Here is a 26,698-nt window from a genome sequence, read left to right on the forward strand (position 1 = left end):
TTTAAATTTGAATTAACCCGATCCAAAACCAGCCCAATCTACTCAATTTACATGAGGGGAAAATGTTTATAAAAATTATTTTTTAAAGGGATGTTGTGTCATAGTCTTAAGGTGGGTTTGCATAGACGGTATATTTATATGGGAATAGCGTAAAAAAATATGGGTGGCGATGAGATTAAATACTATAGCGTGACACAAAAAGTAAGTTAAACGCATCGCCACGCACTGTACCTTACCATCCATCTAAACCCACCCTTAGAGTATAACATTGTTATACATTGACAAAATCCAAATCCAGTGACTAAATTGAGAAGAAGTTGTCAAATTCTAAAACTAACGTAAGCCAAAAAAAAGGACCAAACTGAAAAAATTACTAAATTGAAGGACTAAATATTATTTTTATCCCGGTAAGAAAAGGAATAACTTTGTGTTGGTCATACCTTTCCGGCCGGCAGCCATCGCTATATGCATGTGCACCACATGTGTTCGCATTACCCATGACCCAAATGGCCCAACAAAAGCTATTGAGTTGAATCTTTGTTTTCAAATCTGATTTTGTTTGTTTATAATATGAAAAGAGCAGAACATATATTGATTTTTATCGAAATGATTTAAATCTAAAAATATTTAAACTCGGTTTGAAATTATTCAAATTCAACATGATTTAATCATATAATCCGAAATAGACTTAAATTCGAGATTATTCGAACTGATTATCAAATTAATTTGGAAAAATTATTTTGTATTTTTGGTAAAATTAAAAACCATATTGTTAAATTGAAAATAATTAAAAATGAAAATGGCAATAGCATATTATTATAATTATTTAAAAAAAAAAAGTAAGAACCGACCTGACCGGGAAATAATTATAATAGAGAAGGTATGAAAATGAAGGTGCTTTGTTATGCTCTTAAACTGTTGATAAGGTCGTGTTTATGATAAAAGAGCACCCATCTTGAATTCTTCCATGCATTGCCCCCACAATTTTTGATTTAGTAAATCCACTTTTTCTATTTTGAAACGGAAATTTATTAATTTATTCAATGAATAATAACATACAATTCGGGAAGAAAAAATAATAAATACCTATTGTACGCGTTGAAGGACAAATTCCATCAACACAATAAAAATTTCAGATTTAGTTTCAGCACCAATACAGCATTATGACACGTTAACAATTGGCTCTATCACAACTCAAGCACAACATATCAGGAGTGATTGCAAGCAATACAAAAAGGAAATCAACCTTAGATGGTCCAAAGCGACGAGCATAAATCGGCAAAAGACTCGAGCATTCACCAAATTAGAGAGGACGACAACAAAACCAACCCTAAAGTTACTCGCAAAAACAAGACTACATGCATAAATAATACTAAAAAAATGTACTACAATAATAGACAAAACTTCTAAAAGTGAAGACCTATTAAACAATAGAAAAACAAACAAAAAAACATGTAAAATTTAATACAATACGAGTCAAAACCAACTCATGAAATAATTTATTATTCTAAAATACTCTCAAAATAGAAACAGATTAACAAGTCAACGAAGAACTACATTAAAATTAAGGGTTCATTTGAAAGTTATGAATTTATATGTTAAGATATGATAATTTTTTTATCGAGTCTTTATAAAAATGTAAAAGTTATGTTGAGTCTCGTGAAAATTTTTTAACTCATTTTCGACCCTTTTTTTTGCCTTCTAGACCCAAAGACTTACTTTAAAACTTCCGATTTTTTTACTACTTAGTCTAATCCACTGATTATATTTATTTTGTTTATGTGTTCCATGGAGTTGGAACTTTCCAAACAGAAAAAAGAAAGAAGAAAAAGAAAAAACTTGCATCCCCATGTGCCTCATGTGTAAAAATACCTACTCAATATAAAAAATGGGATTATTGTTTGACATTTTTATACCAAAGGGACTTATTCTAAAATTGGTCAAACCAAGCAGCTAATTCAAAAAAGTTGCATATTTTATATATGCATGTGATGTGATTATCAACTTTTACTATTTAAATATAATATTTTTTCAATTAATTAATTGGTTTAGTGATAAAAAATTATTATTTTGAAATTTTAGCTCACTAACTCAACCTCTCCTTTTATCAAAATAAATATGACTTTATTAGCAAATTGACCCTAAAATCACATTCCAAATTCTTAAATGAGATTTTTTTTCTCAAACAACCAACGTGATTAACGCGATTTAAACTTAAGCTACAGTACTTGAGGCAATGAATAACTTTAATCATCAAACCATCACATGAGGTTTTTTTTTTTTAAATGGAAGTTTAAAGTTTACCTTGGTAAACAATATCTTTAAATTATCAATTCCTTTTATATTATTTAAAAATAATATTATATAGCAAAATTAATCATTTAAGGATATTTTTGACAATAAACTTTAATAATTGATATAAGAATCTAATTTGTGATAATTGCGTTGAAGCAAATTTGAAGATTAAGCAAAATTTTGTTTGTTTAATATAATTTAATTTACGTAAATTTTTAAAAGTTTTTAATATATTTTTTATTTGTAAGGTTTTATATTTTTCTAAAATTATATATTAAAATTTTAAAAAAACCAAATTATAATGCTGTTGATCATGTGCATGTAAATTTTCCAAATTAATATAGTTAAAATATATTATTTATACTTAAAAGAAATTTGAGATTTTTTTATTTTATTTTCAATCTAGTTTTCTCAATCCGATCATTAACATTGTTAGTATTTTTTGTTAGAATTTGTCAACTTAATACGTTGATTAAATTTCCTTCATATGATATGTTATATTATTCAAGTTGATAAAAAATATTAAAGTTATTAATCATTAAACTACGGTTTTTAAATTAAGAGGATTTATTTTTTAACTTTTAAAGTACAAAGATTAAATCTCAACTTTGTAAAAGCAAATAGATCACTAATATTTAGGGGTTTTCATGGTACTGAATAGACTTAAGTATGATATTGATACACTCTATGTTGGTTCAAGTTTGACCCGGCTCGAAAAACTTAGCCTAAATTTTTGCTAAAGGCCACCCATATTTCCTAATGACTAATTCAAATCTATTTTAGGTTTGATCTATATTATTTTTTATTTAATATTTAATAATTTTATATATTTATCTATTCTTAACTTTTAATATATAAACAATTTAACATATTTTAATGTTTACAATATAGTATTATATATTGGTATGAATTTAATTTTTATCTGTTATAAATTACATAATGTAATATATTACAAACTTAAAAAATAGACTATACTAGTCTAATTTTTTTACACAATCTCATTTTTAAATCTAATATTTTACTTAACACTCTTAATTCTTCGGGGCTTATAACCTTTGAACAACTATACTAACATTACATTTCAAACCCTCGTTGTTACCCATTATTGACTAGGGAGCAAGGGTGTTCACCCTACAACTTACGTCATTGCTTGTAGTGTGTGAGTTGTAGAAAAATTTTAACACATACGGATACTTGAACTTTATAATTTATATGTATTTAATATTTAAATATTTTTTGGACTTGTATGATATTTGAACTTGGAAATTATGAAGTATTTGACTAATATGCTAAAATATATTGACGTGGTGCTGACATGGCACCAATAACCAATGTCTTGGTAAGACGTGAGAAAAAATATATACTTATCACATTTCAAAATATGAGACTGTCATGTGTCATTAATCATCATTGCTATATCAATATAATTTAATAGTATTAGACAAATATCTAAATTTGTGAAAAAAGAATCTCATTTCTACCATTAATATTGTTAAGATCGACCCGATTAAACAACAAGTAACAAAAAAATAGCGGAATAAATTGATTTTGAACACACAAATTAAATGTAGAAAAATCCCTCAAAATAGGATAAAAAACCACGAGTAAATATAATTTTACTATAATGGCAAAAGAACGAAGAGTACAAAAGATGGAGATAAAAAACTAAACTTCGAAAAGCCCGAAAACAAAGAACCTTCAAAACGTAAATACAAAATTCTCTAAATGTGTTATGAGTTCTAATCTCTAATGGATGTATTTTCTAAGGTTGTAAAAGAACATATTTATAGGCTAAATTAGTAAGTCAAATAAACTATGCTAATAAATGCTAAATATATTATACCAATAAATACTAAATCTTCTAGAAAGAAAATATATTTTGTTTAACTTGACTTGCAAGCAATCTCTTAGAATTTGGGTCACACAACTCTAACAATCTCCACATTGACATGAATTCTTACAACGCCATCTTTGCCAAAGTTCGCGACGTGCCTATCTTGAACTATGTAGGGAATTAATTGAGTCGAATCTATGTTAGAAGCTAAAAGACTTCTAGCCTTCAACTTGTGCACTGTCAAATCAAAACTAACTCGGGTCTGATTTTTACGAACACAGTGCCCTAACTTTTCAAAACCTGCATCCAAAAGAGAACCTCTCTTCAACGAAACGGTTATACATTTTCCCCTCCTATGACCAAGTTACCTCCGCTCCAAACGAGTTGACTTTGACTCTGTAACGGACGAGGGACATCCAATTTCATTGGTCACTGTAGAACATTTCAGAATATAAAGACTGCCAGTTCTTTTACCTTTTAACAAAACGAGAGCTCCACGAGATACTTTAATGTCGCTCGACTCAATGTTGATTCTACATCCTTTCAAGTCTAAAAGACTCAGGGAGATGTGATTCTTTCGTAAATCAGGTACATACCTGACATTTGAGAGTGTCCTAATTATCCTATCATGTATCCTAATTTTAACAGTACCAATACCAATTACCTTACTAGATGAATCATTTCTCATGCGCATAACTCCACCTTCAACCGAACTGTATGTGGAGAACCATTCTCCATTGAGACACATGTGGGAAGAACATCCCGGATGTAGGACCTACTCGGACGTGAGTTTGGAGTTATAGCTCGTTGACACAAGAAATCATCACCGCTTTCATTGGCCAAATTAGCACCAGCTACATCTTCCTCGTTACTCTCAGCAGCTTTTTTATTTTGCAGTTTATAACAATCTGCTTTGACGTGACCTAACTTTTTACAATAGCGACACCTTTTGTCTTGGTTCTTTGATGCTACCAAAACAGAAGCTTGCCTATCTACCTTGTTCTCCAAACCAAACTCATTGTTGAGTTTGTCTTTACTCAGCAAATAACCCTTCACATATTTGAACGAGAGTTTGTCTCTGTCATAAATCAGGGTTTCCCTGAAAGACTTGTATGAAGGGGGTAAAGAGCACAATAATAGCATAACCTAATCTTTATCGTCAATAGGAACCTCAACGTTCTTTAAATCATTTAAAAGACTAATGAATTGAATGATGTGATATTTAAGAAGCTCACCTTCGTTCATGCAAAACGTAAATAGACGTTGTTTTAACACTAAGCGGTTAGCAGAGACTTAGTCGCATAAAGAGTTTCTAACTTTTTTCACAAGGCAGATGAGATCTTCTCCATCGATACCTCCTGCAATACCATATTCGCGAGGCACATGAATTAGATTGCAAACAAGGCCTTTTCATCAAGCTCTTCCTATTCTGTTTGATTTAGATTCTTAGGCTTTTTCCCGGTAACAACCTTTTTCAAGCCAGTTTGAATTAGAATTTCCATCATTCGAACTTGCCACAGATTGAAATTTGTCTCACCATCGAACTTCTCAATTTCAAACCTTATTGTTGTCATCTCTGAACGGGCTGGTCTATGAAAATTGAACTAGCTCTGATACCACTTGTTAGGATCGACCCGATTAAGCAACAAATAACAAAAAATAATGAAATAAATTGAGAAATTGAACACGCAAATTTAACATGAAAAAACTCCTCTAAAGAGGATTAAAAATCATGGGCAAAGATAATTTTACTATAATGGCAAAAGAACGAAGAGTAAAAAAGATGAAGATAAAAAACTAAATCTCGAAAAACCTGAAAACAAAAAACCTTCAAAACGTAAACACAAAATTCTCTAAATGTGTTATGAGTTCTAATATCTAATGGGTGTATTTTCTAAGATTGTAAAAGAACTAATTTATAAGCTAAATTAGTAAGTGAAATAAACTATGCTAATAAATGCTAAATATATTATACTAATAAATACTAAATCTTCTAAACAAATATATATTTTATTTAACTTAACTTGCAAATAATCTCTTAAAATTTGAGTCACACAACTCTAATAAATATATATGGTACTGTTACTTTTTATTTACACCCTAGAGAAGAGATAACGTGTCAAGGCCCTAAAGTGTCCCCAAAAGTTTACCATGCAATGGACCGAACAAAAATTACTCGTGTCATCTTATTGGCTGATGGTGTGCTTACGTGGATCACAACTTGTTTCCTTAATCCACCACGTCGCCAATGCCTATCATCCATCACCGATCAACCCCATGCACTCCCTCCCATATATACAAGCATTTCCCGTCATCGGTACAATCATCACTATCACAACTCACAGCAATATTATCACAAGCAGCAGCTAAAAAAAAAGGCAAGAAGAAAAATGGCGTCAGAGCAATATCAAGCTATGAGGAATGCACCACAAGAGGAAAAAGAAGAGCTTGATGCAAGGGCAAAGCAAGGGGAGACTGTGGTTCCTGGTGGGACTCGTGGGAAAAGCTTGGATGCTCAGATTAACCTAGCTGAAGGTATAAATAAATAAAACAAGAATTTGTTTGTGTTTGTCAAATGTGTGTGTTTTAGGTTTTAATCAATGTGCGTTTTTTTTGAAATGTATGATGATGAAAAGGGAGGCACAAAGGAGGGGAAACAAGGAAGCAACAACTAGGAACTGAAGGGTACCAAGAAATGGGACGCAAAGGTGGTCTGAGCAACTCTGATATGTCTGGTGGTGAACGTGCAGCTGATGAAGGTGTCACCATAGATGAATCCAAGTTCAGAACCAAAAACTAAATATCATCTCCCACGACAGAACCCTAGCTACTCTTTTTTTATATATAGACCCTAATAATGTATGTTTGTTTTAGGTTTTAGGAAGAACTGAACCAGCTTATATGTAACAAAACTGGACATGTTTAAGCTTTAGCTTGGTGTCTGTAACCTAAGCTATAGCCTAGTGTTTTACTGTTGACTGTTTGTTTTAGTGTTTTAAATTAGGACTAAACCAGTTTACATGTAAAAACTGGACATGTTTAAAGCTTAGCTTGGTGTCTGTAATCTAAGCTGGAGCTTAGTGTTTTACTGTTTGTTTTAGTGTTTTAAATGAGGACTAAACCAGTTTATATGTAAGAACTGGTCATGTTTAACGCTTAGCTTGGTGTGTTTATATATGGACCTAGTGTTTATCTGTTGTGGGAGATGATTTTAGCTTCTGGTGCTGAACTTGGTGTGTTTATATATGGACCTAGTGTTTAACTGTTAAATGATGGAGTCACCATTGCTGAATCCAAGTTCAGCACCAGAAGCTAAAATCATCTCCCACAACAGACCCTAGCATTTTATATCTATATATATGGAGCTTTGACAAAACCAGTTTTATTATGTAAGAACTGGACATGTTGGACATGTATAAATCTTAGCCTGGTGTGTTTCTATATGGACCTAGTGTTTAACTGTTAAATGATGGAGTCACCATTGCTGAATCCAAGTTCAGCACCAGAAGCTAAAATCATCTCCCACAACAGACCCTAGCTTTTTATATCTATATATATATATATATATGGAGCTTTGACAAAACCAGTTTTATTATGTAAGAACTGGACATGTTGGACATGTTTAAATCTTAGCTTGGTGTGTTTCTATATGGACCTAGTGTTTAACTGTTAAACGATGGAGTCACCATTGCTGAATCCAAGTTCAGCACCACAAGCTAAAATCATCTCCCACAACAAACCCTAGCTAGTCTTTATATATATATGGAGTTTTGACAAAACCAGTTTATATGTAAGAACTGGACATGTTGGACATGTTTAAATCTTAGCTTGGTGTGTTTCTATGTGGACCTAGTGTTTAACTGTTAAATGATGGAGTCACCATTGCTGAATCCAAGTTCAGCACCAGAAGCTAAAATCATCTACCCCAACGGACCCTAGCTAGTCTTTATATATATATGGAGCTTTGACAAAACCAATTTACATGTAAGAACTGGACATGTTTAAGCTTATAAGCTTGGTGTCTGCAATCTAAGGTATAGCCCAGTTTTTAACTGTTTGTTTTAGTGTTCTAAATGAGGACTAAACCAGTTTATATGTAAGAATTGGGCATGTTTAAAGCTTCGCTTGGTGTGTTTTTACTGGACTCTTAGCTAGAACCTAGTGTTTTAACTGTTTGTTAAACAGAATTTGACCTTAAAAATATATGGAACTTTTGGTAAATGATCATTTACTATTCGATTTATATATTGTTTAATTTTTTATTTTTATTTCTTTAACTTTTTACCTGAAAAGTTAAAAAAGTTAAAAGAAATTATCAATGAAACAAAAACATTCAAAAATTGAAAATAATAATTTTCATCTTTTTCCATTATTATAAAATTAACTTTTAATATATATTTTAAAATATTAAGAATTACAAATTTTTTTTGAAATGTAGCTTACCCTAAAGGGGTTGTTCTCATCCTATCGAAGGACAGCATTATTATGTCTGTATCCAAACAGAAAAACCTTCTAGGGTTTTACTTTTTTGGTGCTAAAATAAAAAAAAAATTAACAAAAAAGAGCGGGAGATAAAATTATAAACCACAGAACTCGCATTTCCAATTGCAAGCTCATTTCAATTTCTACTCTTTTGACTCCCAAAACCTCTCTTCGAGTCGACTCACTCCTCAAAAATGCCGGTTGGCGTTCGCCAACTCTCCGTACTCGGCGAGTTCAAGCCGTTCGGATTAATCGCCGAGGCACTTGACGGAAAGCCGTCGGATACTTCGACCGATGATTACGATTATTTCCTCTTCGATCCAGAAATCGCGAGGCAACGTGAGGATAGTTCGGATAATGACGCCTCGGCTTCAGCTCTCAGTGACCGCCGTGACCACGAGCTCTTTATACGAGGCAACCGGTAATTATTTTCACTTTTTCAGTAGTTTTGGATCAAAATTAGCTGCTGGTTACTTTTTGTACTGTTAAATTATTGGAAATTTGAACTTAGCGATAAGATTGACTAAAATTTGAGCTCAATTTTGTGCTCAATTTAATCGTTTTTTACTTGCCTGTAACAGTATAATTTGGAGTATTGGTGCAAGAGTTTTTAAGAGATTCACATTACCTTCTCCTGTCATCAAGGTCTGTTGAATTGTCAATGGATTGTGAAATTAATGCTTTAGCCGTATGAAAAATGATATTATTGGTGTATTTTGCTCGTTTTTACTAAATGATTTTTGTTTTTGCAACCTTTTTTACCTTAATTCTAGGCATGCTGGTGTCGTATGGGTGATAATCCGGAAGCTCTTCTTTGTGTCTTACAACTTGATTCTTTAACCATCTACAATACATCAGGTAAGCATTGTAGACGAAAGCCGATTGTTAAAAAACTTTTGTAGCTCTTGTTTTGCAGAGCTTAAGTTTTTTTCCACTAGAGAGTAGCCAATGTTATATTTCTGGACTGGTTTATTTGATTTTAAGGTTACTTGTTTTATCGGGTTCATTTTAGCTTATTGAACTTTGATCCTGATTTCTTAATGCTGAACGAAACAGATTTTCCCGATGCTTTTGTTTTGTGTAACAGGTGAAGTAGTATCCATTCCTCTTCCTGGTTCCATCACATCTGTTTGGTCTCTTCCATTTGGACTGTTACTCCAGCAGGGGGCTGAAGGGGATTTACTAAAGCATGGCCCATTTCCATATTCAAGTCCTTCACTGGGTTCACGTGATATAATTCGTAATAGAAGAGAAACTGGGCACAGCCCGCATCACAATTTTAGTTTTCTGAGTGCTTATGATCAGCTTATTAAGGGAGAATCAAGCTCATCACATTTGATTCTGAAAGATCTATTGGAAGAACCACAGGTTTGCAATTGAATGCATCTTGTGTTTATATTTTGCATAGGTTCCTTTTCTTCAGATGCTTAAGTATACATACAATTGTACTTTCGATAACATTGATTCTTCATTTTGAGCTTTTTGATTTTATATCTAGAGTTGAAAATATTATGTGACATGAAATTTGCAGTCAATTTACATTGAAGAAAGAGGAAAACTGAACATAATGAGGGATTTTGATGAAAGAACAATTTGGACCAGTGATCTCATCCCTCTAATGGCATCATATAACAAAGGTTTTGCATTCAACTTTTGTTTGATTAATACTTTTCCCCGCTAATATTTATTTACTTATTCTTTTAATATAATTTATTTATGCTTTTGTAACTTTGTATGCAGTTAAAATGCAGCATTCAGTTTGGGTTGCTGAAGTAATTAATTCAAGCCTTGAAGTGGAAAATTCGAGTTTATCTGCTACAGTTCCTACTGGTGTTTTACTGAAACGCTTCAGCTTCCGTAGAATATGGCAGGGGAAGGGGGCTCACACAGCTGCTTCTAAGGTACTTGATCCCATTGTTGTCAAGGTGTGTGCCTAGGTGCGCTTTTTTGGAAGGCGATGAGCATAAAAAAGGCCTGCCTGTTTTGAATTTCTCTTTAATTTCTTTAATTTTTCATTGTTTTCGTTTGATATACCTTTACTAGTAAGAAAGGGATAAGATCAAACTAAGCATTCAACAACAAATTTGACCAAAAGGGAATCATTCATATTGATCAATAAAAAGATTGTATGTTAAACTTGACCATACTTTAGAGTTAACTATGTATCTTAAGCTTTATATATTATATACACGCAGACTTGCAAAGCCTCATATATGTACATATTGCACTTTACTTCACCCAGGATACCCCTTTTTTTGTGCCGAAGGCAATATAACGGTTCTAGTGCCTGGAGTGAGTCTTGTGCCCCTGGCAACACTGCTTGATCCTTTTCTTTAAAATTTTAACTTTATGAGTGTTATCTATCTGGTAGTCTGTTATCAATAGTTATATTTGTTTATCCTTTCTTGTTCTTGTTCTTCTTTTTTTATTTTATTTATTTTTTATTTTAAAGTTGGTTAGTTAGGATAATTGTGTGCATTGTAGAATTCTTGAACACCTTAGGAAATATTTTTTTTTGTTTATAACACTTGATTATCTTTTGCTAAATTTTTGAAAAAGGCACCTAGAAAGCTTCTGCTAATATTTTTGATTCTGTTAAGGGTTCAGTTGCCAGCGTGGAAAATCAAATTGGGTTAGATATGTAGGTGCCTAGTCTACCTGCATCTTTTTGTCCAGAGAAGAGAAGTTAGTCATACCTCCAGTTGCCTGAAATTCTTATATGATAGACCATTTAATGCATTTTAGGCTCTCAGATTTCTTAAAAGTTGGATAGTATAGCTTTATGGGTACTAAGATCCTTATTAGCAAGTTGCTTGGAGACATGTTAAGCACTGTATGTCACCTGTTCAACTTGTGAAAGTTCATTGCCTTGATGTGAGGGAATGGTAACTTTGGTAAGTATATTTTAAATGAGCTTTGTTTGACTTCTCTGGTTTTCCAATTCCCTTAATGGTTATGGAATTGCATGCACATAACCGTCTTTGTCATAATTCTGTTTTACATTTGTTTTTTCTTTGGATGCATCCATGTATAATATGTCATGTAATGCACGATACTGGATTGTCATGCTGAGAGAGGGAGAGCAAGACCGAAGAAGACATATGTGGAAACAATAAAGATGGAAAATTCTTTCACTTGGCTTATGGAGGATGTGAGCTTAAAATACAGTATAGTGGTCCACTATGATCTGTGTAGCTGATCCTATAAATATAAGTAGTAGGCTGAGTTTGTTATTGCCCTAATATTCCATTAGATAGCTTTTGTTAAACCTATTTTTAGCTTTTGCTTTTTTTTTTTTTTGTTCTTCGTTTCCCAACTTCTCATTCAAGTCCTCTGAAGTTTTAAGTTTATTTTTATGATGCTTTTCATTTTACCAGTAATTGATGGTTTAGCTATTTTTGTTAAGTGTTAACTGCTGGCCTCAAACATTTCCAGGTGTTTCTTGCAACTGATGATGATTCAGCTCCTATAATTTGTTTTCTTTTCTTAGAGCAAAAAAAATTACTTTCTTTAAGGCTTCAGACTGTTGAAATAAATAACGAGATACTATATGATGTTAAACCTGATATGAGCTGGAGCATACCTGCAATTGCTGCAGCTCCTGTCATTGTGACACGGCCCAGGTATTGCTACATTTATCTTTTTTCTTAAAAAAATAAATTAAGTGGCTGATTTTCTTAGATTCTTTGTTATGTTTTTCTTTGATTTTTTCCCAGTGTGAAGATGGGATTGCTGCCATATACAGACATCATTGTTTTGGCTCCAGAAAGCATATTAATTCTTTATGTAAGTTCTTCCTTTTCATGCTTTTGGCTTAGTGTGGTTTATAATATTCGTGTAGGCAATTCTTTTTTAATTTCTTTTTGATATATTTTCTACCAAAATTATTTGTCTCTTGCTCCCTTCCAATTGCTGATATTTTAGGATGCTGCTATGGTCTCTGTGTAGTTTCTGCCATTATGCTGATGTGCAGTTAGTTATTACTTCGCTTGTAATCCATGTTTCTGTTTTTCATGGAATTTAGAAGCTATTCTTTTTTTTCCCCTGATAAAGACTTTCTAATTTTTAGTGGATGTCTTTTCCATTTGGCAGTTTATCTTACCTTCTTGTCTTGACCTTTCAAGTATAGTGATCTCATAGTATGTTGCAAAAATATGTTACTCAAAGAAGCCACTGGTCTTTTGTTCCCATGTGGGATTATGCAGTGGCTCTTGTTTTCAAGCTTTTAAATGCGAGTTCTTCTATCCAGCTGATATGAAATAGGGATGGAGGGAGTTGAGAGATATAGTATGAATCAGCATGTTAAGGCTTGACTTGGTGGGGTAACTGAAGGCAAGAAGATGATAAGAGTTAAAATGTTTAATGAACTTAGGTATGGGGATTTGATGTATTTTTGAAGTTGGTCTTAGGTTCCAAACTTGAATATGGGTTTTAGATTTGAAGAAGTATGGGTGGCTAAGGTCTAAATTGTGAAAGCAAAGCCCAAAAATCAATAACGAATAAGAAAGTATTTGTGAATTTTTGATGAAAAGAGAGTAAGAAATCAGTTTCTTCATGCTACTAATGTAATGTGATATTTATGTAGCCAGTCTTAGTTTAAGTCGCCTTCCTTACTAAGTCCTGTACAAATATCGAACAGTAGTAGGCAAAGGCCCAGACACACGTAAGTCGTTGATGCCAAACTCCAAAGAAAGTTGATTGTTTAATAATTTTCTTTGGCTTTCATCTTTTGATTTTACCATCTCGATGCCTGAGAGAGTGTCAATAAAATGTTGACTGACTATTCTTTTGTTGATTATAACCTGCATCTCATTTAAATGCAGTCCGGGAAGCAATGCCTTTGCAGATATTTGCTGCCTTCATGTTTGGGCATAGGAAATCCCTCTTGCAATTCGGGATTCTCAAAAGCAACATCCATTTCCCATGACCTCAAGATTGTAGGATTGGCTGACGCTGTTGAAGCGCGTATTAATGTGAAAGTAAATAATCGAATGGTATTGTAGTTCCATGCTCTTACTTTATCGGTTTAAGTGCTCTACTCTTGCTACTCAGTTGCTCATTTTTCTATTTACAAATCTTGTTTTACGTTCATATATTTATTTTTCTATTGCATGAATTTTGCCCTTGTAAGTGAAGCTGTTACTTTCCGTTTCTAGTAGTATTAAAGCAATTAAAAGTTCTATACTATAGAAAATCTTGGTAGCCCTGAATTAGTTTCACTGCATGTTGCAATCTATTGAAATTTCTTGCTTTACATGACAGTTATGAGCTTTAACAATTTTTATTTGCCACGTATGTATAGATATTTCGATGTGCACTACATAGAAGCCCATCATCGTCGTTGGCAAATGATTCCATAACAGCAATGGCTGAGGGGCTTAGCCCGAGTTTCTATAACCATTTTCTGGTTCTTCTTTGGGGTGATAGTGAATCTAGCTGCTTGTCAGAGGCTAATTCTACTGTTGATTCTGAATGGAGTTCCTTTTGTGATGCTATCATGCAAATGTGCAAGAAGTCATCTGTAGTTTCTCAAGAGACTCCAGAGTCGTCTTGGGAGTTTCTTCTCAATAGCAAATTTCACAAGAACTACTGCAAAATAAACTCTATGATTGAATTGTCTTCTGGTGTAGCACTTGACAGGATAGGATTGGATTCAATGAGATCACATATAGACGGTACAAAAAGTTCAGAAAAATCATTTCACTTTGATCTATTGATGGAAACTTTGAACTCTCTGCATGCAGTTTATGAAAGTCTGAAAATGGATAACCTTCGAAGAAGGTAAATCAAAATCCCGTCCGTGCTATTCTCTTCACATGCTTTAGGTTCTAAAGACTTTTTGCTATTAATCTTTCTGTCTGTTTATATTTTGCTATTGCCTTTTCTTTGTTCTTGCTGGCATTTTCTTCAATGTAGTTGCTTCAATAGATAATAATTTCACAAAGCATCTCTGTTTCATGAAAAAAGTTTAAAATATTACAATGTAAAATGATGTAGCTAGCTGATATTTGGCAATATTTATATGAGAGGGATCATGATTTATTCACCAAAGATTTTGGAACTTTTTCTCATTTTAAATTGCAAGATTCCTGTCATGATATAATTGTGAGGTTAAGTGATGCAAGATTCTTAAGTTGTTAGGCTTGAATAACTTTGTGAGCTTGAAAGTTGGCTGTAATGTAATGGCTATTCATATTGACTGCTAAATTTTGTTTCTTTTGGTTTTACTTCAGCAATTTGCAAAAATGCTTTTCTGACTTTGTGCTTTTTGGTGTGAATTTCCTTAAAAAGGGATTTGGAGCTTCTGGCAATTCTATTGTGTAATATTGCAAAATTCTTGGGTGAAGAATGTTATTTGGATCATTATGTTCGTGATTTTCCTGCTCTTTGCAAGACAGTCAAGATGGGCATAAATTGTTTGTCCAGCAAAGCTCCTTTCAATTTATTCAGATGGTTGGAAAATTGTTTGCAACATGGGTGTACTTCCGACAAAACTAACAATCTTCCCCTAGTAGTTTGTAAAGATGGAAGTTCTGTGGTGAGCTGGGCTCGTAAGATTGTATCTTTTTACAGTTTATTATGTGGTGCTAAGATCATAGGAAATAAGCTTTCATCTGGTGTTAGCTGCAACATTGCCTCTGGATCATCTTGCTCTAATGAGGAGCTCACAGTGTTGGCAATGGTTGGGGAGAAATTTGGGTTAAAAGAGTTAGATTCTTTGCCTTCTGGTGTATCTCTTCCTCTCCGACATGTAAGCTCCAATAACTCATAATACATGTAATTTTTAATCAAATACTTTGACAAGGTTTGAAGTGTGATTTTGGGCTACTGTCTATAACATTATAATATAAAAGGAATATTAGGTCAGTAATGACATTGTTAAACTTAAATGTTATCCATGATTATGGCTGGATATTGTTGTTATTCATTATGATCTTTGTATGTTAATATGTTTTCCATGTTAAGTAGGTTGTTATTCATTCTCAGCAATGAAGATGCTTCTTAAATTTATTGTTGCATTTTTCACTTAGTCATTGTGCTCCCTCCATTATGAAAAAATATTTTTTCTTTTTATGATGTTTCATTGTCCTGTTACTTAAAAGAAGACACTTTAATGTTGCCCTTGAAAAGATGTTATCAGAATTTTTGTACCTTTCACCAGTCGCTCACTAAAAGGGTGATTTCTTCCCCCTTTTTTTTTTTTTTTGCTTTGCTTTGCTTTACTCATGAATCATGATTGCTTGCGCATTTGCTTCTTAGGCTTTGGATAAGTGTCGTGAGTCTCCTCCTTCTGACTGGCCTGCAGCTGCATATGTACTCATTGGTCGTGAGGATTTGGCTTTGTCCTGTTTGGCACGTTCATGCAAATTTAAGGAACTGGAAACACAAACAAATATGAATTTGGTCTCTATGTCTACACCTTACATGCTACATTTGCATCCTGTGACAATTCCTTCAACAATAGCTGATACTGTTGGTCTGGAAAGCACCAAGTTCGAGGATACAGATTCCATTGATGGATCAATGGCAGATGGCATGGAGAACATATTCAGCTCTTGCACCCAGTTGAGATATGGTCGGGATCTAAGATTAAATGAGGTCTGTTGCAGTCCAATCCTTTAAACAATAATGTCCAAGGCTTTATGTTGAGTTTAGAAGCAACTATTCTATGATCTTCACTGATACATCCTTAGATTTAGAATTAAATTAGGAAGTGCTCCCCCTTTTTACACCTGAAATAAGATTGGACATTCATCTTTAGTGTTCCTTCTGTTGTTTATAATTTTTGTTGCATGTTTATGTATATTTTTAATCATTGCGGAAAATTGAAATATGGTTGTTGAAATTCCTTGTCTTTTCCTACTTGCTATTGTCACTGGTACTAGGTTAGGCGCCTTCTATGCTCTGCAAGACCTGTGGCTATCCAAACATCGGCCAATCCAAGTGCCTCTGATCAGGATCTCCAACAGGTATGCTTCTTTTGTTGCTTGATTTGAATGTTGTATAGTCACCTCTTTTCCGTCTAGCACATTGTAGCTTAAGTTTTAATCATTTTCTAATAAATTGGTCTGACAATGTATGGTACCACATGTATATCTATATATGCTTAGATCAATATTCTTAAAATACACTGGATGCATTAGCCTACAATTTCCTCCTTCCTTTGATAATGCCCTTGATAGTTTCTTTACAAGGAGATAGTGATAATGTTTGAGGGCTTGCAAAATACCCTTGAGATTTTAACATGAATATCTGACAGGATATGCAAACAACTTACATGATGAGATTCATTCAGTTTGGTAGTCTCTTCTATCTGACATGTTAGCTGTCATTTTAGAAGAGTAATAATATGATGATTATAGTTTGCTCTACACGTAACTCAACGCAGATTGCATACATTAATGTTGTTTTGTTTGTTCAGGCTCAACTGTGGCAGCTTGCACAAAGGACTACTGCTCTTCCTCTTGGCCGTGGGGCATTTACTTTAGCAACCATATATACTCTATTAACAGAGGTACTCGCTCGTTTGGATTTTCACATTTATTTTCATCAATTGACTGTTTTCTTATGAGATTGATTACCTTAAGATGCATGACTTTTTTCCTGATGGAATCTCTTGCCACCGTATGCAGGCCTTTACTGTCCCAAAGCTTGTTTTAGCAGGGCGGTTGCCAGCCCAACAAAATGCCACTGTAGGTCGCGCAATAATTCTTTTGCTATTTCTTTTTTTCTTTTTAACATGCATTTGTTCTTTGGGTGAAATCATATATACTGTCAAGTTTCCCCGTGAGTGAGCAACTGTATTATCATTTATGGAAAATTTGAACTAGAAAGCTTTCAGCAAAATATTATTGTATATGGAGTATAATTCTTGCTCTATGTTTTCAAGATTTATTGCCTATTTTTTTAAACTGTAGGAAGCTTGGGTTAAGAATTCTGTGTTTAGCCACAGAAACCATTTGTAATTCTGTTCTTCTCCTTGCTGTTCTTTCTTTTAAACATTCTCCCATTTATCTCCTTTACATCATTTTCAGTTTTGTTATTTCCTTTTTGTATTTATTTTCTACAATTGTTGTGCTGATAGGTTAATCTTGATCCAAGCATAAGGAACATTCAAGAACTCAAGTCATGGCCTGAGTTCCACAATGCTGTTGCTGCCGGGTTAAGATTGGCCCCTCTTCAGGTTTATATGATATCTTTTGGAAGTACAATACCAGTTTTACAGAGGGCCAAAAGTTCCTGTTTCTTCATGAATTTATTCTTTTAAAATTGCTTATGTTGGCTGGTTTTTATTTATTTATTTTTGAATATACAGTTAAAAGTACCTCGCAAAATTTGAGACTGTATTTTGTCATTTATGTTCTCTAATTTTCTTTTTCTCTTGCTCAGTTGTTGTGCTAATATATTATGTGGTTTACACATGCTTGCTAGTTTGGGATTATTATGTGATGCATTTTAAGCTTTTGCAGGGAAAAGTGTCAAGAACATGGATAATATATAACAGGCCTGAGGAACCTAATGCAGTTCATGCTGGACTTCTCCTTGCTCTGGGATTACACGGGTTTCTGCGTGTTTTAACCATTACGGACACATACCAGTACTTTTCACAGGTTTTCTTGTTCATTAAAACATTTTTCTTGCAATTGATTGGTTACAGCACAACCTAATTAGTTACGTGATGATCCTGTGACTGGTTCTGGAATTCTCAAGATAAAAGGGGGGGGGGAGAAATCAGTGTTGACTAAATGCATTTTAAGATGAAAAATCATGTTTCGAAGTCTTTAATCGTAAGGTTAACTGAATGTAATTGCATTTGCTTAGTGATTTCTGGTATCTCTATAGCTGTAATCACTGAGGTAGGAACAACTTCTATCTCTGCAAGAAACCTGCATACTTTTTGATAAGTATACTAAAGGCTCAAGTAGCCCTTTTTCATTATTAGGTTTTAATATACCTAACTGATTTTTTTCACCAATAGGAACATGAAGCGACAACCGTAGGCTTAATGCTTGGTCTGGCAGCGTCTTATAGAGGGACCATGCAACCTTCTATATCAAAGGTAATAATTTATGCTTTTTGAGCTTCAATGTAGTGCCTAATGTTTGCTGATAATATTAACATTCTTCTAACATTGCGGATTAATACACATCTGCTATGTCATTTAACCTGAACAATGGCTCTACTCTATACAGTGCCTTTATGTGCATATACCTTATCGACATCCATCTTCCTTTCCAGAGTTGGAGTTACCAACACTGCTGCAGGTAAGAGATTGCACTTCTCTCGTTATATAATTTACTTGCACACTTGTATGTGTTAGGAATTATGTATAGATTCATTCATTATTGCCATCAGATTGCCAGCATTGACGTTTGAACTGAAATAAACCTTGGACATGCAGCTTTAGCAGGTTGCAAAGTATTGTTCTTTGAGCTTCTTTATGTGAACATTAAAGTTACCTTATTTATTCATATTTCTCTATTCTTTGGAGTAATTATTCTCACACTTTTCTGGGTTCTACAGACTGCAGCACTAATGTCAGTTGGGCTTCTTTTTGAAGGATCAGCACACCCTCAAACAATGCAAACATTAGTGGTATGATTTTGCTTCTTATAGTTCTTATACATCTTCCTACCATTGTAAACGTTTGCAGCACCTTTGGACTGTTTCTGCAATTTTCTCCATTCTTAATTGTTACCAAATCTCTTGTAGTTAAACATGTCTATTTCTTGCAGGGTGAAATCGGCCGAAGAAGTGGAGGTGACAATGTCCTTGAAAGGGAGGGTTATGCTGTTTCTGCCGGCTTTTCATTGGGTCTTGTTGCATTGGGTATGAATCATTCTGGGCTTTTATATTAATGAATGCCTTTTAAGTTATGGTTTGGCTAACTGCTATCTTGAATGGAGGCCGAGGAGAAGAGGCATTGGGATTCATGGATACACTGGTTGATCGGCTATTTCACTACATTGGTGGGAAGGAAATCTGTAATGTACATTGCCCACTTTAAACTTGATTTGTTCTTTTTGGTTTCTTCTGGTGGAGGGTATGGGTTAAAAATCAATGGTTTTGTAACATATCTCTTAGTTCTGTACAGTAAGAAGTATATCATCTTGATCAGTCTATCCTTCCTGAAAAGTTTGTCCCCTTTCAATTAGCACAAGGTTTAATAAGTGCAATTTCATTTTCATACCACTTCTCTTTACACTTTTTTGATCCTTTCTTATTTTCTAACAGTTACTGCTTCTATACGATTTAGGAGTGGACAAACATAATAGATAGCTAAAGAAAAATTTGGACGAGTATTTTGGGGAGGAAGATGAATTTTCCCATGGCTTTTTTCACCTTGAATTTTTTTTACATTTTCTGAAGTGCAAATCCTCTCTCTCTCTTTTACCTACTATTTTCATTCAGGAAAGATCCCTTCTGCTTGCGGCATCAGTGGATGAACACAACCGGGTCACTGGGCAGGTTTGTTACCTATCATTGACTTAATTAAGTTCCCTAATTATAACCTTGTGTTTGAAATTTTTGTAAAAATGTACAATTTTTTCCTCTCAAGGCTGCTGATATCTGTTATTTTGGTGTACTAGATGATGGACGGAACCACTGTCAATGTTGATGTCACTGCACCTGGGGCTATGATAGCTCTTGCTTTAATGTTTTTGAAGGTAATTTTAACATGGGAAATTATGAGCAGATTACCACATGCATATGACATAAATAAGATATATTAACCTTTCTCATTTTATATGCCAGAGTGAATCAGAGGTGATTGTCTCTAGGCTTACAATCCCTCAAACACATTTTGATTTGCAATACGTAAGACCTGATTTTATAATGCTTCGTGTCATTGCTCGGAATTTGATAATGTGGGGCAGGTAATTTACTTGATAAATGCCTTAATTATTGAAGCATTCACTGTTTAAGCTTCTAGTTTTTATATCTGAGTTTAAGATTATTCTCTTCAGGATTCATCCCTCCAAAGACTGGATTCAGTCCCAGATTCCTGAAATTATAAAAAATGGTGTCAAAGGTCTTAGGGATGATACTATGGACATTGATGAAATGGATGCAGAAACTATTGTCCAGGCATATGTGAATATAGTGGCTGGGGCATGTATTTCTCTTGGTATGGTATTCCTGCTGATTCATATACTGTTTACCACGTTTAGTCTTGCATATTCTCAACCTTATCATATTTATTCAGACACACCAAGAAAAAGAGAGTATCTTAAATCTGTTATGATTAATTTTGCAGGGTTGAGATTTGCTGGCACAAAGGATGCAAATGCACAGGAGTTGCTTTATGAATATGCTGCCTACTTTTTGAATGAGGTCTTACATAAAATATGATACTGCTCAACAAGTACAATTTGTTTTTGAGAGATAACTGAGTAGTTTTAATGGCTGCAGATCAAGCCTGTTTCCACTACAAATAGGAGTACCTTTCCCAAAGGTTTATCTCAGTATGTTGACCGAGGCACATTGGAGATATGCCTTCATCTTATTGTTCTATCCTTGTCTGTGGTAAATGAAGTTGATAATTTTATTATTATTGTTGTTGTTGTTATGTTGCCAAATTCTTCCAAGTAATAGTGGTGACTTCTGAGTCATTTGGATGTAGGTTATGGCTGGCTCTGGACATTTACAGACCTTCCGTCTTTTAAGGTTTCTCCGCAACCGGAGCTCTGTAGATGGGCATGCTAATTATGGTATCCAGATGGCGGTAATGTTTCTAAATATACTGTAGTGAAGGATCTGATTGAATTGTATCAACTTCTCATTATGTACTTTTTTCCTTCAGATTTAGGATATAACTCATTATATGCATTTTTTTATGATCTCATGCATGTCACGAACTCTCGAATTGTGGAAAGTGCAATTTTTATTCTGAGAATCTATAAGTTAAGGATAATAAATTGGTTTATGCATATGGATTTTACAATTCACCTGCCGCAAAAGAAGATCATTTGTTGTTTATCATCATATATATCAAGCTTTTAACATCTCCTGGTTTGCTGTGCCAAATGCCAATTGTTGAGCATGTGAAACTGAGGTCTTCTTGTAAACCTTTAAAGCATTTAGGGTTTAATAATTCTTCTTCCATTGCATGGAACATTACGAATGCCTCTGTGGCCAATCTTTCATCAGCAAACAATGTTGAATGCATAAGAACGGTATGGCTTATTGGTCACGACTCAGTGTGTAACCCAAGATAAACTATATCATGTTTGTTTGCATTAATCTGAAATATACGGGTTAACCAACATGCTGTCAAACAGTTTGCTTATTTTTAGGGCATCTTAATTTATTTGTAAGTGTATTCTGATTTTAGGTGAGCTTAGCAATTGGTTTCTTGTTTCTTGGTGGAGGCACAAGGACATTTTCTACCAGCAACAGTTCCATTGCAGCATTGCTTATCACTCTTTATCCACGATTGCCTACTGGACCCAATGATAACCGTTGCCACCTTCAGGTATGTTATGGTTAATATTAGGGTGTTTTTCAGGTAGCTTAAAATTTGATTGGGTGGAAATAGTACTTGGTACGACCCAAGCATGGCCAAAAATATTTTACTATTGATTTCAGACGGTACACTCCAGTGGGACCTATATTTACTTGAAGAGACTTGAATTCTGTTTTGTTTTTCCAAATTGGCATATATGTTGTACATTACCTCTTTCCTATAACTGCATTTTCCAGGCTTTCAGACATTTGTATGTCCTTGCCACGGAGGCTCGCTGGCTTCAAACTGTTGATGTTGACACTGGCCTCCCTGTTTATGCTCCTCTTGAAGTCACAATCAAGGAAACTGAGCATTATTCAGAAACAAGTTTTTGTGAGATTACTCCCTGCATTCTGCCTGAGCGTTCTATTGTAAGTCAAAGATCTGTTAACAAACTTATTAGGATTGTCAGTATTTTCAAACCTTAATTTTCCATGGAAATGAATTTTGAGGTTAATTTGCATGAATCTGTTAGCTTTTGAGTGACAATTTGAATTTTGAAGTAACTATTAAACTTTCTGTTGCTAGTGTAGTGAACCTTGTGGAATAATCCAAATTGTAGGAAAAGTGCATGTCAACTGTAGCAGAACCTACCTGTCTGCTAACATGTCTATTCTCAGAAAATTTCTCATGTGTAATGCTTTACTTGCCCTGCTGTCGCAGTTGAAGACAGTTCGCGTCTGCGGTCCTCGATACTGGCCTCAAGTGATTGAGCTTGTTCCTGAAAGTAGGTGGAGTTTGTTGCTGCAATTTTTCTTGCTAAATGTTAATTTACATATTTCTGATTATTTATGTTGTTCCCTTACAGACAAACCTTGGTGGAGTTTTGGTGACAGGAACGACCCATTTCACTCTGGTATTCTTCATGTCAAACGGAAAGTTGGAGCTTGTTCATATGTTGATGATCCCATAGGATGTCAGTCACTGCTTTCACGAGCAATGCACAAGGTTTTGTTGGCATAACTTTACCTTAACCAGCCCTTCCCCTGTTATAGTTCGGTCTTAAAATGGATGTTGATTTATCTGTCGCTTAGGTCTTTGGTTTGACAAGTCTAAGAGCTGGCTATACGGGTAATAACAGCAACAATGGATCTGCTGCTGTTACTGTTGATCAGCTTGTCAGCACCTTCTCTTCTGATCCAAGCTTAATAGCTTTCGCACAACTTTGCTGTGACCTTTCCTGGAATAGCAGGTAAGACCAGAAATTAGGTATCCGGGCCTCCAGTTCTAGAACCTGCAATGCAGTATCCTTTTTCACAGGGCTCAACTTTATTTGTGCTTCGACCTCCCCCTTCCTCTCCCACTTTTGGTGTTCTATTCTATTTCACTATATTTTGAATGGTTGGCTCATGAGTATCAGTTTTCAATGATAATTGTAATTAATACTAAGTACCGAAGGAATTCAAGGTGCGTATTTTATCATCTATTCATTCTGGAATCAACGTGCTTGCAGATCTGATGTTGATTTCCAGGAGTTTTGCTTACAAGTATTATTTGAGTGTATAAGCAAGGACAGACCAGCTCTTTTGCAGGTAATAGTCTGATTTAGTCCTAAATTCTTGTTTTTGGTATACGATTTTTCTCTATTACATTGCAGTGCCAACTGGAAATAAGTTAATTTGTTGGTATACCTATTGCCTGTTGATCAGATCAAGTTTTCTAAACGTTTTAAAATTGTTTTTTTCGGGATTCACTTTACTCTTGTCATCTATTTCTCAATGTATTTTTTATCTGTGTTTTAATGTCTTTCTGCTTGTTAGGTCTATTTATCCTTGTATACCACAATTGGCTCATTGGCAGAGCAGGTTTCCAATAGTAATCTTCTTGTTGGTGACTCGTTATCTGTCTCGAGTTTAAAGGTGCTTCCTGTAACTTCTTTATGCATTCTTGTTTCATAGTACAATTATGTTATAGCGATAAAAAATTGCATAAATACTTTTTCTTTGTTTTAATTCCAAAAACACTGGAATCCTGTCTATAATGCTTCCAACTTGTATTGAATGTCACATATAGAATGCGATACTGGATATACTCAAAGTTAACAAGTCAAGACTGGCTGATTTTCGGCATGTTTTGGTTTGAAAGCTTCAAATGTTTGTTGGTGCTGGTTTGTTTTGCCTTTTAGATTATTAGGTGCACTTGTGTCCATATGTCTACTCTGTGTGGTCGTAATTTATTACTCAAGAAAAACTTTATTATTAGTTTTATCTCGAGAACTGAATTATAGTGTTATTTTCAATGAATGAACTGGGATTGAATTGCAGTATGCTATGTTGCATTGACTGGCATGGGAAATGACCCTCTAAGGGCCCCCTGATACATGGAATAACTTCGAATTTTTGAATATTACCCTTGTCAGACACATACCCTTGTATACTATTCACACCCTAGTCCATAACATAGGCTATATGCTCTGACTTTCCTTATTCTTCAATGTACGGCAGCATTGCGAATTAATTCTAATTGAGCTGCAGCTATTAGTATGTGCTATTATTATCATTAAGAATATAACCTTTTTTGCAGCTTGCATTGTCCTATAACGAGGCTGTCATGACTGGAAGGTTGGCAACTTCAAGAGGCAGCATTGTTCAATCCGTTTTTCTAGGATCTCTTCGGAAACGGGTAGAAGAACTCTTGAATAGTGCCGAGCAATTAAAAACCGATTTGCATAATTATCTGAACTCGGGCAGTTGGCCCAATGATGGATCCTTTGGGGTGAAAAGTTCAACTATTCTTTCTTGGTATCTTCAATGGTTTGGTGTACCGGCTGCACCTACGGTCAAGACAATGGTGGACAAAATTAAGCCCATGAATATCTCATTGTCTCCGGTTCCTTTGTTATGTTTGTTATTACCAGGCACTCACATAAATGCAGTCGAAGAGATAAACCGGTTTCTGTTGTCTACCTGAGTGTACAGATGAAGACCTGAGCATTTTTCCAGCTCGGTGGCTACCGTCTATTGCAGCATCTTCCCCGGTAAGGTTCATTTAAAATCGTTTTAAATTGTACCTTGAACCTGTTTACAATGAGAAGACCTTTAGTAAAACTATATTAGTCACCCATTAAATTTCTTTTTTAGTTACAAAAAGTTATAAAATGGTTATTTAAATATTATTAAAATTTTTTCTGATCACCTAACTATTAATTTGTTTTTTTGGTTATTAGTTGACAGCATCTTTTAAAATTGACGTAATAATAATTTTAACTCTCAACACTTATAAATTATGTCATTTTAATCTCGGTTCTAAAAAGAATTTAATCCTCAACATCTAAACATTGTTAATTTGATTTTTTATTTTTATTTTTTCAGTTTTACTTTTCTTTATGACATTAAGAGTTAATTTTAAGAGAATGAGAAAAGATGAAAATTGTTATCTTCATTTTTTGTATATTTTAAATTAAATTTAGCTGATAAATTTGTTATTTTAGCTTTTTAGGTGAAAAGTAAAAACTATAAAAAATATCAAATTACACGATGTACAAGTAACGTGGGTTAGATTTTTTAGAATTAAGATTAAATTTACGATATATAAATGTTGAGGGTTAAAATTTTTATGATGTCAATTTTAAAAGTTGTTATCGTTAGTTCACTCATGATAAATAAAATAAAATTGAATAGTTGATTATTTTGTAACTCTTTATTACTTGAGTGATTATTTCTATAACTTTTGAAATAATTTTTTTTTACTTAGTTTACTCTTAATCTATATTGCTTGGACTCACAAATTTTATGAAATACCTATATGGCACATGAATATGGAGATATAATCTTTAAGGATCTTTGATATACATGTTGAATATATTATACATACTCATATCTAATGTTCACTGACATAGTCTTGTAATATTCCGAATATTTGATACTAACATGATACTTGACCTGATCTACAGAAGAAAGCACAGCAAACAGACTTGAAAACGAGATCAAATATGGGTAATTTCAGAGAAGTTACCGACCATAATCGGATAACTTTGTATGCTAGGAACACCGATGCCGGTTTAATTCTCGGTAAGCCCCCATTTGCTTTATATTAGTTGCCATTTTAGTGTATCTTTATTTTACAGTAAATGTAGTGTTTTAGAGTTACTATTTAACCCCAAAATGTTTATTTATGTTCATTGTATACCATAATCATGAGATACTTTGCTTCTTGTACATTAATATTAAGTACGTCAAGTTCGACATTTTCTCACCTTTTTGGCCCTTGATTTTAAGACACTCTTTACCATGAACTGATATTTATTTTTTCTTAAAAACGCTGGCATGATTTTTTTTGGTGTTTGAAAGAGTTTATATACATATTTCCTTAACTACTTACAAATGCTCTCAAACTTATAAGTTTCAGATTGTTGTAATAGTAAAGAGTGTCAACCAAGTTGACCTATGTAGTAATTTTAATTGAAATAGTTAACTAAAAGAGGAAAACTATGAAATTGTTTGATAAATAAGTGTACGAAAATTAAATGTTAAAGAGTGTAAAATAAGTGTTGAAAAGTATGTAATATATAATTAGATTATTATTATTTGATAAGTATGAATGTTAAATTATGAAAGAAATTTACACTTTATCTTTGATTT

General features: G+C 33.8%; 2 protein-coding genes across 2 annotated transcripts; both read left to right on the plus strand.

The window, feature by feature from the left end:
* The first annotated feature begins 6,442 nt into the window (after positions 1-6,442).
* LOC107931767 (late embryogenesis abundant protein D-19-like) lies at positions 6,443-7,288 on the plus strand. Its single transcript, XM_016863699.2, has 2 exons — positions 6,443-6,664; positions 6,766-7,288. The coding sequence occupies exons 1-2, from the start codon at positions 6,520-6,522 to the stop codon at positions 6,927-6,929; spliced, it is 309 nt and encodes a 102-aa protein (XP_016719188.1). The 5' UTR covers positions 6,443-6,519; the 3' UTR covers positions 6,930-7,288.
* Positions 7,289-8,606: 1,318 nt separating this feature from the next.
* Positions 8,607-26,304, plus strand: LOC107931837 (anaphase-promoting complex subunit 1). Its single transcript, XM_041103805.1, has 38 exons — positions 8,607-9,032; positions 9,193-9,256; positions 9,385-9,469; positions 9,699-9,979; positions 10,143-10,248; positions 10,352-10,512; positions 12,047-12,234; positions 12,328-12,397; positions 13,435-13,605; positions 13,914-14,392; positions 14,903-15,362; positions 15,872-16,210; positions 16,498-16,581; positions 17,034-17,126; positions 17,245-17,304; positions 17,697-17,795; positions 18,082-18,222; positions 18,591-18,671; positions 18,805-18,876; positions 19,136-19,207; positions 19,348-19,441; positions 19,519-19,601; positions 20,024-20,080; positions 20,203-20,280; positions 20,369-20,490; positions 20,581-20,741; positions 20,871-20,947; positions 21,026-21,139; positions 21,237-21,338; positions 21,948-22,088; positions 22,316-22,489; positions 22,782-22,845; positions 22,927-23,066; positions 23,153-23,310; positions 23,572-23,650; positions 23,879-23,977; positions 24,642-25,095; positions 26,011-26,304. The coding sequence occupies exons 1-37, from the start codon at positions 8,806-8,808 to the stop codon at positions 25,026-25,028; spliced, it is 5,463 nt and encodes a 1,820-aa protein (XP_040959739.1). The 5' UTR covers positions 8,607-8,805; the 3' UTR covers positions 25,029-25,095; positions 26,011-26,304.
* The last annotated feature ends 394 nt before the right edge of the window (positions 26,305-26,698 follow it).

Source organism: Gossypium hirsutum, chromosome D10 (genome assembly GCF_007990345.1).
Source record: "Gossypium hirsutum isolate 1008001.06 chromosome D10, Gossypium_hirsutum_v2.1, whole genome shotgun sequence".
NCBI classification, from domain to species: Eukaryota; Viridiplantae; Streptophyta; class Magnoliopsida; order Malvales; family Malvaceae; genus Gossypium; species Gossypium hirsutum.

Excerpts from the sequence above, each read along its gene's own strand:
- LOC107931767 (XM_016863699.2), top strand. The coding sequence starts at position 6,520 with ATGGCGTCAGAGCAATATCAAGCTATGAGGAATGCACCACAAGAGGAA. Across the intron at positions 6,665-6,765 it reads TCAGATTAACCTAGCTGAAG|GGAGGCACAAAGGAGGGGAA; the intron begins GTATAAATAAAT and ends GATGATGAAAAG.
- LOC107931837 (XM_041103805.1), top strand. The coding sequence starts at position 8,806 with ATGCCGGTTGGCGTTCGCCAACTCTCCGTACTCGGCGAGTTCAAGCCG. Across the intron at positions 19,602-20,023 it reads GTGGGAAGGAAATCTGTAAT|GAAAGATCCCTTCTGCTTGC; the intron begins GTACATTGCCCA and ends ATTTTCATTCAG. Across the intron at positions 22,846-22,926 it reads GATTGAGCTTGTTCCTGAAA|ACAAACCTTGGTGGAGTTTT; the intron begins GTAGGTGGAGTT and ends GTTCCCTTACAG.